General features: G+C 53.0%; 1 protein-coding gene across 1 annotated transcript in view; it reads left to right on the forward strand.

Annotated features, from left to right (window-relative positions):
• Window positions 1–8,760, forward strand: part of LOC116950803 (synaptic vesicle glycoprotein 2C-like) — a 38,851-nt gene extending 30,091 nt beyond the window's left edge. The window contains exons 7-14 of the mRNA XM_032968880.2: window positions 1,302–1,391; window positions 2,820–2,930; window positions 4,496–4,584; window positions 5,020–5,184; window positions 6,079–6,212; window positions 6,941–7,144; window positions 7,846–8,005; window positions 8,485–8,760. Of these exons, the coding sequence (XP_032824771.2) occupies window positions 1,302–1,391; window positions 2,820–2,930; window positions 4,496–4,584; window positions 5,020–5,184; window positions 6,079–6,212; window positions 6,941–7,144; window positions 7,846–8,005; window positions 8,485–8,668 (1,137 nt within the window). The 3' untranslated portion in view covers window positions 8,669–8,760. The remainder of the gene's footprint in view (window positions 1–1,301; window positions 1,392–2,819; window positions 2,931–4,495; window positions 4,585–5,019; window positions 5,185–6,078; window positions 6,213–6,940; window positions 7,145–7,845; window positions 8,006–8,484) is intronic.
• The last annotated feature ends 5,844 nt before the right edge of the window (window positions 8,761–14,604 follow it).

Below are 14,604 nucleotides of genomic sequence, written 5' to 3' on the forward strand. Positions count from 1 at the left end.
AAGTGGCTCGTCATGTGGAAATGTATAGCAGCCAAATAATCTGAACTAAGTTTTCTAGAGTAGAGGGATAAATCGGAGGACCCAGGGAAAAATCCACGTGACCACAGGGAGAGAGACATGCAAACTCCAAATCTACAGCAGGCGTCACGGTCGGAATCGAACCCACGACCTTCTGCATACCAGGCAAGGGAGTTAACATCTTGCTAACGCGGGCATCCCTGACGGCGGAGATGAGGCTGCAAGCATGGTCCTTGCCAGACTTGTTGAATACGTAACCAAGGGAAGATCTAAAAGCCAGTTTCAACATCCCAAGTTGATTTCGTGTGACCAGGCGAGAACGCAAGAGACCAGGATTATTAGCGTCTCATTTGCCGAAATTACAAAAGCCAAAACACGGATGGTTGGGGGCGAGCTGCCATCAGTGACCTCTGTGCAGGTTATGGTTATTCACCTGGCAGTGATTTAATTTGCGCGGAATTTATGATCCTCTGTCAAAGCGGATTGTGGGGGAGTAATAGACAACTTTAAAGACAGTTTCACCACAGAAATCACATCTACTATCGCACCTCCGGATTTGCGCTGTTGACTACGTACGGTGCGTAAGAAGTTCAACATACATCAATAATCTATGCCTAGAGCTTCCTGGCTGGCTGCTGGCTGGGTTTCTCTCCACTCCAACGATGACTGTTGGTAGTGGCTGCTGTGGGCCGTTGCCACCGAAACTAGCTGGGTTAGCTGGCCAAACGGAGTTTTCCGTGTAACAAATAAGCACTGAATTAAAGGGGTGAACAAGTTCTGGAGATATATTATAGACGGCGACACCGAAGAGGTGGGAGTAATAAATACAGAAGACTGACACGCGTTAATTATTTTACCAGAAAATTATTTGAATGATAGAGAACGTAAAAAAAAAAACCTCATGGTACACATTATCTTGCCATTTTACGACGTAAAAAAGCGGATTACTTTTAGTGCTCCGAGTACAGGAGGGTTGTGAGAAGAACATGAACATTTAAGCTGTCTCTTATATTCCGGTGCAGATAAAAGGGCTCTCTCCTCCTAAAAAATACACATTATTCGGTCCAACGGGCCTAATAAGGCCCTTCTCGACCATGTTTACCCAGCAGCATTTGTCAAAGCAAGCAAAAACCGTGGACCGGTTTTGATTTGCTGAGCCTCATCGGCAGAGGTGTCACCTCTTGAAACAGAAACCGCTTTCCATTGCCTAGGCAATCAATCGCGTAGACTGCCATGATGCCGATGTGGCACTGCCGTGCCATGTGCGTGTGCGTGCGTTCCAGATGGGCAGGCACGACGAGGCCTGGATGGTGCTCAAGCAAGTCCACGACACCAACATGAGGGCCAAGAAGCAGTCTGAGAAGGTCTTCACCGTAAGTAACCCCCACCCCCAAGTGCTGTCGGCGATGACCTATTTGAGGCCAGCACGGCACACGAAGTGGCTGGGTGGCCAGCACCGCAGCCCTGCTACCTTTTGCCTCCCTATTGGCGACGTATAGCCGTCGTGCCAAGTACTCATTTGAGGCTGAGTCAACCGAGGGGAGGCCCAGGAGCGGTTCAGATAATCGAACTCGGGTCGCATCGCGCCCAGCCACTACGCGACCGCAGCCCGATGCACGCGCCCAGCGCAGCCAGTTCCAAAGAAATGAGTTTTCAATTAGATTATTTAAAAGTGCACAGCTCCAGTGGCTTCCTAATATCAGAAGGAAGAGCGTTCCAGACGGTCACAGAGCCGCATCTGAAAGCGACGCGCAATTCCGTCCGACAGTTCCCCAATTACTCCACGCATAGGCCTTGATTAATTAACGTGCAGCAGTTTATAATTGGTATTCAGTGTGTCGAATTACAGCGCATCTCCCGCTGCACGAGGGCGCACCACCACCCCTCCCCCCGCGCTTCGTGCGGCGGTCACTTTTCCAGAGCAGCCGCCCGCCTCGTCCCGCTAATGGGGGTCACGGCGAGGTCGCAGCAGCCTCATATTTTTTCATTCGTTTAGCTCAAAATCAATTTATCGGTCGTCGCTGGTGATGCACGATGCCGGGAGGGGGGAGGTGGGGGGGGGGCGGGGCGGCCTGTAAATATTTGTACCATGTACCGTCTCGGTGTTTATTTTTAGTTCACCGAGGGCTGCATCGTGCGAACGCTTATTTAGTGACGTCGCGGCAAGCGTTTGTCATGAGAAGGGGAGAGTGCGCGCGCACGCCGAGCTCACAGCGCTTGGAGGGGGGCGCAGCCTCCAATTAAATACAGCCCCACGCGCAGCCCTTTTGTCCATCCACTGCTGGTCGGTGCTGGTTGGTAAATGCAGGGAAGCACGGACGTACCATACGTGGCTTTTTTTGCACTGCCCTCTGCTGACCCCCACGCGGCACAGATCCCCCACGGTCACTATCCGGGCTCTCGAACCTGCTTAGCCGGCACCGCTTTAGGCGTCGTGGTTGCCCGCACAACCCAAGGCACGTGGCACGATCGACAGGAATGCCGATCGTGCCGACGACGGAGCCTTTGGACGCTCAGCGGCGCAAGGGCGGGCCGATCGGCGCCGGGTCGGTGGCCATGCGATCGCCGTGCGGTGGAAACTCCTCTCGGCTCTCGCGAGGTGCTGGGGCGAGGCGGGGACGGGGTAGCAAACTTTGCAGGTTGCGTCTGCGATCTTCCCGCGCGCCCACTGGGAGCCGCTCGCCTCCGGTCGTCTGCGTGCAGGCACGTGGCCGAGGCTGCGAGCGCGTGGCCGCTGCGGCAGTGGCGGCTGCGCGCGTGGATGCCCGCCTCTCAGCAGCGTGCGCGCGCTCGTGGTGCAGGTGACCCAGATCAAGATGCTGAAGCAGCAGGACGAGATGGTGGAGATCGAGACGAGCACGGCCATCTGGTACCGCCGCTGGATCGCGCGCGTCCTCTCGCAGCTCAAGGCCGTGAGTCGCGCGCGGTCGCCCCGCCGTGACCCCCGGGTCTGTCCCGGTGACCTTCTCTCGGCGAGCCTTCGACACTTGACGTGTCCTCAAAGTCCACCCAGCCTGGCGCAAGCGCCGTAGCGACGTGGCCGCCACTTCAATGGCGAATGGTAGCTGTTGTTGCTGTTGTTGTTATTGTTGTGTGGTTATTATTAGTCTGCTTGTTTACCCAGGAAAGTCCCATGACTATTTTTTTGCAGAAGGGTCCCGACACGTTTTAATGATAGGAGGCTGCGACGTTCCCCGCATGCCATCCAAATTAAGTAATTTTTCACATTCGGACCACGACGACGGCACGCAAATGGCTGGACTCTTGCAAATGAGGTCACAGGGTCTTCTGACATCCGCCCTGAAGCAGACGGCGTGTATTTCCGTGGTCAATACAACCCCACCGCCGAGCCCCGCCGCCGTATTAATCGGGACGGCCGTTGTACTTCGAACCGTCGACCTCTGCAAACGATCGATGGAGCTCGATTACTGTGGGGCCACGTCACCATGGGCTGCAGGAGGAGCAGCAGCAACTCCGAGTAGAGCCGGGCTATCTGACTCTTTAGGCCAGGGGGTCGGTATAATAATAAGCCACTTTTGTTCGAATTCGGTAAGAAACTCATTATTCAAGAGCCGCGCGATGCATGCGGCGAGTACGAGATGGTGGCCCTTAATAAACAGCGTTACGAAGCAGGCGTTAAGTAGCTGTTGCCAGAACATTGCTCCCTGGACAGAAGCTCCCTTCTTCACTCGGCTGTCCGGATATGGAAGTGCCTCCCTGAACACATTGTCGGCGATATCACCGATTCTGGTCTTCAGGCCTTCGGATGCCGAGCTCACACACACACGGGGCATCTCCTAACTTCGCCACACGCCATGTAGGGACTGAGCCTTTGACCTGCAGTGACACCAATGATTACGCCGATTAGATGTACTAATGTCTGATATGGCTATTGTTCACAATAGCCCCCAATAAAAACACGATAGATAGATGATCCTTATGGCGGTACCCCGGGGTACCAAATAATACAAAATGGCCGAGGCAATTAAATATTTTATTTCTGGGACACTATTTTTCCCAGGGGTGTTACTTCACTCTGTGACTGGGGTACCAATCAGTCCTGAAATCAGTGCCACACTCTGCGATGTCGAAACGCAGCGAGGACGATGATTGCGAAACCCTGAACGCTCGCACGCACCGTAGTGGTGCATCGTAGTGTACAGCTCGTCGAGATGAGTCGATTGCCGCATCGCCGACCATCAACAGACTAAAAATGACTGCGTCACGGACATTATGCGAGAGCCGGGGTACCACCATGAGGTTCAGATAAATAAAACATTAAAAATAAACAAATAAATGCGGCTCCGGAGCCGCAGGCTGCCAACCCCTGCTTTCACCATCGATTAAACCCCGACTCATCGGACGATGATAAAATATATATATATACGACGGCGGAGTATTTCCGCGGTTGCGCTGATGCGCGCGCGTTGCTCGGCGCGATGTCCGACGTTTGGCCCCCGCCCCCCCCCCCGCGCAGATCTGGCGCACGCTGAAGCAGTGCTTCGAGCCGCAGCTGAAGCGGACGATGATGCAGCTCGTCGCCGTGTGGCTCCTGCTGTCGTTTGGGTGAGAATTCTATTTCTATTCTGTTTCTTTCTATTTTACCAGGCAAGGCACCATCGAGCTACACAGCTCTTTTTCACAAATAATAGCTCAACGAAGCGGCTCATCGTCGCGTGGGAAATTTCTGCCGCCAAATACTCTGAACGCACGTTGATTCAAAATGTGGAGGGAAAAACCGGAGGACCCGGAGAAAAAGCCACGCAAACACAGAGAGAGAGAGAGACACGCAAACTCCAAATATACAGGCGTCAGCGTCGGGATCGAACCCACGACCTCCTGTATACGAGGCGAGGTAGTTAACATCTCGCCGCAGTGGCTGCTACTACCAATGATGATGTTGAGTTTCTACAACAACGAAACGTGCGGGCGGAGAAATTGTGGGGACCTGGTGTTGCGCGCACACCCCGAGGACACGCTGCCCACTTTGCCCCGCACCAGGTACTATGGGCTGAGTGTGTGGTTCCCCGAGATGATCAAGCAGCTGCAGGCCGACAACTACGCGTCGCACCTGAAGGAGTTCGACAAGGAGCGAGTCACCGACCAGACCTTCAACTTCACGCTGGAGAACCAGGTTCACCGCGACGGAGAGTACATCAACGACCGGTGAGCGCGTGCGTGCGTGCCCGGGGAGTACATCCGTGTATGTGTGTGTGTTGGCCACGTGTGTGTGTGTGTGGGCATGGGGGAGCTGAGTGGTCTTGCTGAAGACCGGTACCAGCGGTGTCAAGATCGGTCTTTGTGGAGGAGGCTCGTGAAGGACGCTACTGGGCAGTTGGAGGCAGTCGCCCCTCCAGCAACCACGGAGGGGAGAGGAGCGACGCTCACAACAACGAGCGGAGCGCCGGGTGGCTAAAATACAGCAAGTTGGCACAGTAGGGGGCACAGGTGGTGCATCGGCCAGTCATCTCAGTCGACCCATGGCACCTGGGTCTGTCCCATGACGTCCTGCCAGCGGGTGTGCCACACTTCACGTGGCCGTAAAGTGCACCTAGCCTGGCACAAGCGTCGTGTTGATGTCGCCGCCACTTAGTGGCGAATGGCGGTTGTTGTTGTCGATCACTCACAGTGGCTGTCCCTCTGCTGGAGGCGAATGCTGTAGATGGACGCTGTATGTGAATTCTGTAGGTGGGCACTGTATGTGTATGCTGTAGGTGGTTGCTTTAGGTGAATGCTGTAGATGGATGTTGTAGGTGAATGCTTTAGGTGAATGCTGTAGATGGATGTTGTAGGTGAATGCTGCCCTGATCGCCTGTTAATAATTTGGCCACTGGAGGCAGGGATTGTCAGCCTAGTGCGGGAACGATGCTGGAGTCTGACTCTGCTGAGAGCACTCATTAAGATGCCACTGTTGCCCCGGCAACTCAGCCCCTTCACCCCCCCCCCACCCCTCTCAAGCCTCCGACGCACGTGCTCGGTGCTTCGATTTCGAACCCTAGGTGCGGTTTGTTTTTGCCGTAAGCGTTGTTCCGTATCGTCGCGACGCGTTCCGCCTCGCAGGTTCGTCAAAATCAAGTTCAAGCACGTCATCTTCGAGAATTCCCTCTTCAAGAACTGCGACTTCGATGACATCACCTCCACGAACACGTTCTTCAAGAACTGCACCTTCATCGGCACCACGTTTTACAACACAGGTAGAGTCTCCAGCGATGCTCCATTCGCAAATTTCGAGGAGCTGCCATCGCAGCAGCAATGCACCACTCCGTTACTCCTGACACAACCATCTCGCCCCACCACCTCGGTGTGGAAAAGTGAATGTCGTTGCTCTTCATCACGATCAGCCACGCGCAGAGGAGGAATGCTCCCCGGCCTGCTATCCTCAGGCAGTCTCCCATCCAAGCACAGTTATACGCCGACGTACATCTCCCCGTTTAATGTCATTTCGCGAATACATCGTCGCTTTATTATTATTATCGCTACCCAATTCGCGTCGCCTCAACGCCACGCTCACGTCGCTGACAGCGCCGTCCGTCCGTTCTCGTCATCTGTCGCCTCTCAGCCTTCGCCTCCACCACATACCCTGTGAATCCCTTTGCTTTACGTTGTTTCCATATTCGTCGTCGCACCTTTCAGAGCTCTGATGAGATCAGGCGCATTCAGAGTGACTTGCTGATGAGAATACTATTACTGGTAGGAACGAAGTTGTAAACTGAGTGTACCAGCCTGCAATAGATTAATGTGTCTGTCCGTCCGTCCGTCCGTCTGTCCGTCCCCTTTCAATACTTTAACGAAGTGAAATCTCGTGCTGTTGGGTGTAAAATCAGCAATAGACAGCGCAGAGACTTGTCCTATCAGCCCACCCTGCAGGGACCTGTTTAGACTGCATTATTATTACTGCCGTTTGGTGCCTGTGCTGCCTTAGATCTTTACGACTTCAAGTTCGTGAACAGCCGGCTGATAAACAGCACGTTCCTCCACAACAAGAAGGGCTGCCACATCGACTTCAGCAGCGACTACAGCGCCTACTGGGTCTACTTCGTCACCTTCCTGGGCACCCTCGCCGTGCTGCCCGGCAACATCGTCTCCGCGCTGCTCATGGACAAGATCGGCCGCCTCAACATGCTCGGTAGCGCCTCCAGCCGCCGCCGCAGGGTTCACCCGCACCGCGCGTCCTGAACGCGGAGGTCGACGTGAATTTATAGCCGGGGAGGGGCGGTGGTGGGGGGCTGGCGGTGGTGGCGGCTACGCACGTGGCACGTGGCACGTGGCACGTGCTCTGGCACTGCGTCGGGGGGCGGGGGGGGCGGCGAAGGTTGGCGGATCGCCGCGCGAATGTCGGGAAACTCCCTTCCCGTCAGTGTCAACGAGGTTGTCCATACCCAGAAGCGAGCAGCGCTGCAAAAATGTTCCAAGTGGGTATGGGATAGAGCGTTTCCCCCTAGCATTTGTGTGGGTTTTCTCCAGGTGCTCCGGTTAAAGGCCCACATGTTAACACTCATGAATTGGTCGATAACACCTTCATATAGCGTGCCATTGTGGCGAGATGTTAACTACCTCGCCTGGTTTACAGGAGGACATGAGTTTGAACGCGACCCTGACGCCTGTATATTTGGAGTTTGCGTGTCTCTCTGACCGTGGTCGCGTGGATTTTTCTCCAGGTCCTCCGGTTTCTCCCTCCACATTTAGAAACGTGCTTAGAGTACTTGGCTGCGATATATTTCTTCGTGATCAACAATGTAGAAAAACTGAGCCAGGTTACAGGGGACGGCAGTGCCCGGTAGAGACAAATGGGCCGAGAGGAGCTCAATTCCTTGCCCCGTGTGCCAGGTGGCTCCATGGTGCTGTCGGGGATCAGCTGCTTCCTGCTGTGGTTCGGCAACAGCGAGGCGACCATGATCGGCATGCTGTGCCTCTACAACGGCCTCACCATCTCCGCTTGGAACTCGCTCGACGTCCTCACCGTGGAGCTCTTCCCCACCGACCGCAGGTGCCCCGCCATCGGCGACCCACAGACGCCACCGTTGACGTCGTTGCCCTGAAACTCCCCACCGCTGGGACAAGGACCTTCCCCCCCCCCCCCCCATTTCACCCCTCCACTCCTTCCTTGCCTCAGCTGCTCATGTCCGTTCGCGACCTTCGAACTCTGCGATGTCGCCTGCCGTTCCTTCCGCTGTCTCTCTCTGCTTCTCTTCGCTTCGCTCGGTCACCACTCGAATGGAGTTGGTTCCCTCTCTCATCGCTCCTCAGTCGTTCTCACGACTCCTCCACCGTCGCCGGCGGGACGTTGTTATCCTTGTGCGGCACACCTAGGCCACCAGAAACGGCTGGCTCCAACGAGCACAGCTGGCAGGCACGGCTCGCCTTGAGGCCCGTAACACCTGGCGCATACAGCGCACCCTAGGCCAGCAAACCTCACCTGTTCTTGTCGTTGTCGCTGCTGCCGCGGTTGTGTCTGCGCACGGTCAGGGCCACGGGGTTCGGGTTCCTGAACGCGCTCTGCCGAGCGGCCACGGTGATGGGGAACCTGATCTTCGGCTCGCTCGTCTCCATCACCAAGGCCATCCCCATCCTGCTGGCGTCCAGCGTGCTCGTGGGCGGCGGCCTCGTCTCGCTGCGACTGCCCGACACGCGGAACCAGGTCCTCATGTGAAGCCGACGACCCGCGGGAGGCGAGGGCAGGGAGCGGGCGAGCGGGCGATCGCGAGACGCAACCCTGCAACGTGATCTTGTGTGACGGGGCGGGGGGGGGGGCGGGGGGGCGGTAGGGGGGGTGGGACTTATGATAACTTGGCGGGGGCGGGAAGGAGGTGCATGACACAGTCAATGTCAGACAAACGTTAGATGCTAAACACAACGAGTGAATTAATACGATTTTCCAAAATTTGGTCAATTGCTCACAGAGTTGCTGAATTGGTGAGACCAAACGGCAACATCGCTCCCCTTCTGGCAGACTGCTGCCCACCTGGTGGCCGGTGCTGTGTTCACCCGGGGAGAGCTGCCACACCTGCAGGGTATTCCATGGTAGTGGTGGTGGTGGTGATCGGCTTGTGACCACTGTGAGTTCTGCTCGCACTCTCGCCCCCCAGTGTTGGATACGAGGAGAGGCTTTAACCAACAGTTCTTGACTTGACTGTCACAATTTAGAGAGGGGGCTCAGCCCCCTCCAGCCCCCCCCCCCCTACCCCCAGCCACTACGGGGCTGGCGAGACACTGCCAGCCTCGCCGGGGAGCGCAGAGAGAGGCTGCGTCTGATGCTGGACAACCCCGAGGAGCGAGACATTGATTCGCTCCGCTGTTGCTCTTCGCACGTTGTCGATAAGGGGGCGGGGGGAGGGGGGGGGAAGAAATCTCAAAAGAGTTGCAAATGTGCACCACTAACGTGTGTTGTGCGTGCGTTAGCCAACACAAGCGTGAAATGCATTTTTGTCGGTGATGTTCAGCACTCGGCGCCCACCTCTGTATTCGCCCTGACGACGCGCTGCTACTCCAAATTACTACGACGGTTATTTTGTTCAATCACAAGATGCCCACACGAATGCAAAGAGGCAGCGGGGTATATATATGTATGCAACGTACGGCGTTTGTCATAGCTGGTGGAGGTGCATCCCATTGCAGTGCCTTGCTCACGGCACTGCTGGGGAAATGGCATCCGCTCGTTGGAGCTACGGAGAACCCTCCCAGAGGGCCGTTGGCCTATTATGAGAAAAGGTTTTCCCCTTTTTCTGGCAACAAGACAGCTGTTTTAAGATGTTAAAACATCAAACTGAAACCTTTTACAAGGAATCGTGTCTGCATTAACCACAACTTGTGGTCATGAATGCAAACAAATAATATACACTGATAATATATGCATTGTCTTTGAAACTGAATGGTCCGTACCATGGTGTTTTAACATCTTAACACCTGTTTTGTTGCCAGAAAACAAAAGGGGAAACCCTATTCTCATATTTTGGTACTGGAAAAGGAGGTCCCATGAAGTTGGCCTTTTCTTCCACACTGCCCAGACATGTATACATATATACACACACGTGCGTGTGGGTATATATGCATTGTATATACAGAGGTCATTGCGTGGCTTAGGGCAGCTATAGGAATGGAAGTCAGTTGCAGGCAGCTTAGAGGAGACACACGTACACAAACAAAGACAAAAATCCCCCGTATACCCTTGACAGATTGTTGGGCAACTGCCGTTAGCGAGCAGCACCTATGAAGGCCGGCACGGCACACGAGGGAGTGGGTGGCCAGCACCACGCCCGTACACACACACACATGCACACGCATACGCGATGGGTGGTCAAGAGTTCGTCCGCTGACCTTTTTACCCCCCCGATTTCTCCCACACGCACAAAAGAAACATTCCAATAATATTTTTTGGCCAAACATTGCAATAACAAGGATCTTCTTTAAATTAAAAGTGCTGAGGCAATCGGCGAGGCTTTCCTTGATAGGTAGAGAAATAATATAGCCGTTTTTGTTTTTATCAACTGCCAGTGAGAAGAGTGGGTTCAATATGCAAGGAGGCGTTGTGCATCCGAGCGCGTGGATTCGCGTACGCCGCGTGGCAGACCGCTCGTTGATAGGCCGGGTCAGGGCTGGTTGGGGCCCGTTTGGGCCCCTGCAGACATCCGCTGCCCCGTGCCAAAGGTAGAATCATCGCGCACGAATCTACCGCTAATGGCTGATAAAACACCCGGGCCCGCATCGTCTGCGATGAGCGGAAAAGACGGCAGCGATCAGTTCCGTCCAGTAGTTACATTTAGTGCATAAAAAAAACAACAATAGAACTGGTAGTGTTTTGTAACGTTGCGAAGGTAGGTGGCATCAAAGTGCGGTAAATTGCAATATGAATATTCACGTAAATTTTTTTTGTTTAAAGGAGAGCTGGTTTATTTTGTTGCTGTTACCGTAAGAAATAGCCACGGCCGAAGCGAGAACGTTCGTGCTTTGTCAGATTCATATCGGCCCCGATGATGAAGCGTCCACGCGCGTGCCTGTGTGCGTAGTCCGACTGACTGCCGTGATCAACGTTGGCGTTTTTGATTGAATTGCCCCCCCTGGCGTGCTCATCGGGGCCTTGCTAGTGCTATTAGGTGTACGTTATATTGAGTCTCCCGTCTCCCTAAGTCAATGAGTTAAAAGAGGAATATGAAATGCATACAGCTGGGTGTATACTAGGTAGTCAGACACTACCGTAACCAAAGCACCATTTTAAACCAAATGGGATTTTGTGAAAATTGCTTCCCCTCGACTGGATCTTTGGAGAGCGTATGTCCCTGGTGTCCAGGAGGTTCGGAGTTTTTTCTTTGATTGATTTCGTAGGTTTCTCTTGCGCTTGAGTCGACAGAGGTGGGTGGTAGTGGCGGGGGGGGGAGACAAAGGCCTCTCCGCTTGTGTCGTTGAATTCATCTTCCGGAGCGAGGAGGGCTGCGTGAGTGAGCGTGCGACCCACCACGTGTTTACTGAGGCCCGAGGACCGAACCGTGCGGAGAGAGGGGGCAGCCATCAGTTACTCGGGACCAGCGTTAAATTTGTTCACGAAACTTTATTTTTTGTTTTTTTTACTTGAGCCAATGATGACCGCGAGTGGCTGGAAATCATCGAGCGTGACGATGACGACTTACCAACTGAAAAACCGCGGCACGACTCGCAGTGACGAGACGAAATAAACGTGTCGGAATGAAGACGCAGACTAAGATAATAAGATCATTCGTTGTTCGCGACCGCAGTGTGCCGAGCTGCAGCAACATGGTCATTTGTTGTGTTTGTGTGTGTGTATATATACTAGGCTCGCTGACCTAATAACATTGGGAGAGGGAAAGTTGCCTGCTTCTCACAGCAATATTTAATAAATCAGAGTGGGGACTACATTTTCGGTTGATTTAGTCAGCTAGACTTCGAGAATGGGTATATGAAATCCACGGAAAAAGGCTAAACTGTACAGGTTGTCGTCATCAACTCTGCTAAGACGAAAATTATAACAAACTCCGACTAAGTTAACACTGCCCGGTGCCTCCTCTTGTCTCCTGTCATTTCACCTCCTCATAAACTATACTAAACAATTTTGTTTTATTTCACCAGGTAAGGCCCACAGAGCTATATAGCTCTTTTTCAGAAGCGACCTGGCCACAACCGATAGCTTGAAGAAAGTGGCTTATCATGTGCACATTTATTTCAGCCAAATACTCTAAAAGAATGCCGATTCTAAATGAGGAACGTTAAACCGGAGGACCCGGAGAAAAATCGAACCACGGGGATAACACGCAAACTCCAAATATACAGCAGCAGGCGACAGGGTAGGGGATTGAACCCACGACCTCCTGTGTACCAGGCGAGGTAGTTACCATCTCGCCACTGCTGGCGTGGTCACCATTGAGCTCCATAATTGCGTAAAGAGCGCAGCCACCTTCAAGTTACGTTGGGATGCATTTTCTGTTTTTGTTAAATGGACCATAGTGCTTACACATTGAGACCCCTGACATTTGTAAGCGTAGCCCACGGCCCACAAGCACAAGCGATCTCAGTCCTAATGCAGCACAGTTTCAGCACAGCCTAGGCTTAGGTCAGGACCAATTGAATCTATCGGTGCACACACACTGCACCTCCGATTAGCACGGTTGGCTATGTACGCTGCGAAATAAGTTCAACATACAGACCACGCCAATTGTTCCATTTTGTGTGGCCATGCCATCCGAATCTGGCTTATTCAGAAGAAAGTAGAAATATACAGGTGCCAAAACATATTTAAATAATTATTTTGTAGTATATACTTGAAAATATATATCATAGACATACATATATGGACGTTAATTCGGGAGAGAAGAATATGCACTTCGGAGAATAAATGTTCATGTTTGGTGTGGATCCAACGCTCGCGAGGGGCAGTGAGTCAAGGTGGCTGACATCACGGACTATCGTGTGCCTCCAAGGTCCCAGGTCCCAGACCAAACGCAGATCAACTGGTCTCAAAGACACACAACTGTGAATCCGCAATGTGCCACATAATACGATCGCAAGTGACTCCAGCATTCGTTTATGGCTTTTGTTGAGGATGTTGATTCGTTCTAGGATGGGAGAGGGGTGGGTGGGGCATTGATGATGATGATGCAGTTTTAATTGCTGTGGAACAACCTGAATATTATGGATTGGAGGTGATGATCTGGAGCACTCATTCATCCTCCGTTGTGAAATTCCGTTCAGCAAGGTTAGTAGGATGACCTGTGCACTTACTCTTATGCCTGTCACCGAAATTCTGTGAATAAAGATTACCGAACGAGATGGTAAAACAAACACATTTCTAGACACGATGAGGTGGAAAAACGAGGGCTGTGTCGAGCCGCAGGGGGAAACTCGACAGGAACACAACGCTCGTGCGGACATTCCCGCATTGAAGGGGAATGTTAGGCAGTCACTTTTAGTTTCGAGGGTGCAAAGGAAGAAAAAGTGTCGGGTGAAATTTACTCTGACTGGGAATTGCCCGAGGGACCAGTCATTTCTACTGCAATACAGAGGCGTGACTTGGACACGTGTGGAAATTTAATTCACGACTTTTTATTGGTCATTCTTAGATGTTGTACAGTGTGAAAATTTGTACGATTAGTGTGCACATTATTTATTAAGTTATTTATTATTTATTTGCCCTACGTTCAGCGCCGTTGCGAGTGTTTGTGGCCCGATGTGGCTTTTAGAATTTGACAAAATAGCGGGCGAATTTCAGCCTGCTATAAAACAGTACATGCTACTCAGAGTACATCTAAACAATAATTGTAAAAAATATATATACGGTACATACATATATAAAAAATAAAAATTCTAAGACCTATATTAATATACATAGTAAAATAATTTTTAAAAAGCCTCAGCTCGATGTTTTTGCTTCACAGCAATAACGCTGGGGTGTGCGATGTCCCCCCGCACCCCACCGTGTTATCCGTGTGCCGGGGCGACGCCTGGAATAAAGCATTTTCCCACGCCACCCTCGAAAAGTTTATCTCAGGCGGGCCTCATCCCCGCCAGCCGGGCAAGCTGTGTGTTGTCGACGAGGCTCAAACGGCTGACATTCAAATGCTCGGATCCCGCTTTTGTTTTTTTTCGTGGCCTCGCACGGCGTACTCGCTGGCTTCTACTCGGTGGGGGGGTGGGGGGGGGGGGGAGGTTTCCCGACGTTAAACTTCCCAACGATCGCACCTCCGGTTTAGCGCGTTCGGCCGTGGTACGGTGCGAAAGAAGTTCAACGTCAATTATCGCCGTTGCTTCCGGCCACTGTCGAGGCCAATGCGCGCGCATTCATGGACGCAGAGCCGCGGGAACTGCTAGCTGCTACACTCTCCGAGTGTCCAGCAAGTGGAGGGGCAGTCGACGATACGCCGTGGGCAATGATCACGCCAACAGCCATCGGCTTAACCTCGCCGCCGAGCAAAGCTTTTGCGATGGGACAGCGGCTGCAACTTGGTGCTGCAGTGGCGGAGAGTGGCGGTTCCGCCCGGCGAGTGAGGAGGAGAGTTTGTTGGAAAGTGCTTTTAATAAGCGACGATTGGTCCGACAGAGCGCAGAGCCCTCGGGCGTGATGTGTCAATCCGTGAATTGATC

This window comes from Petromyzon marinus, chromosome 40, assembly GCF_048934315.1.
Source record: "Petromyzon marinus isolate PM22_M1 ecotype Great Lakes invasive population chromosome 40, UKy_Petmar_22M1.pri1.0, whole genome shotgun sequence".
NCBI lineage: Eukaryota > Metazoa > Chordata > Hyperoartia > Petromyzontiformes > Petromyzontidae > Petromyzon > Petromyzon marinus.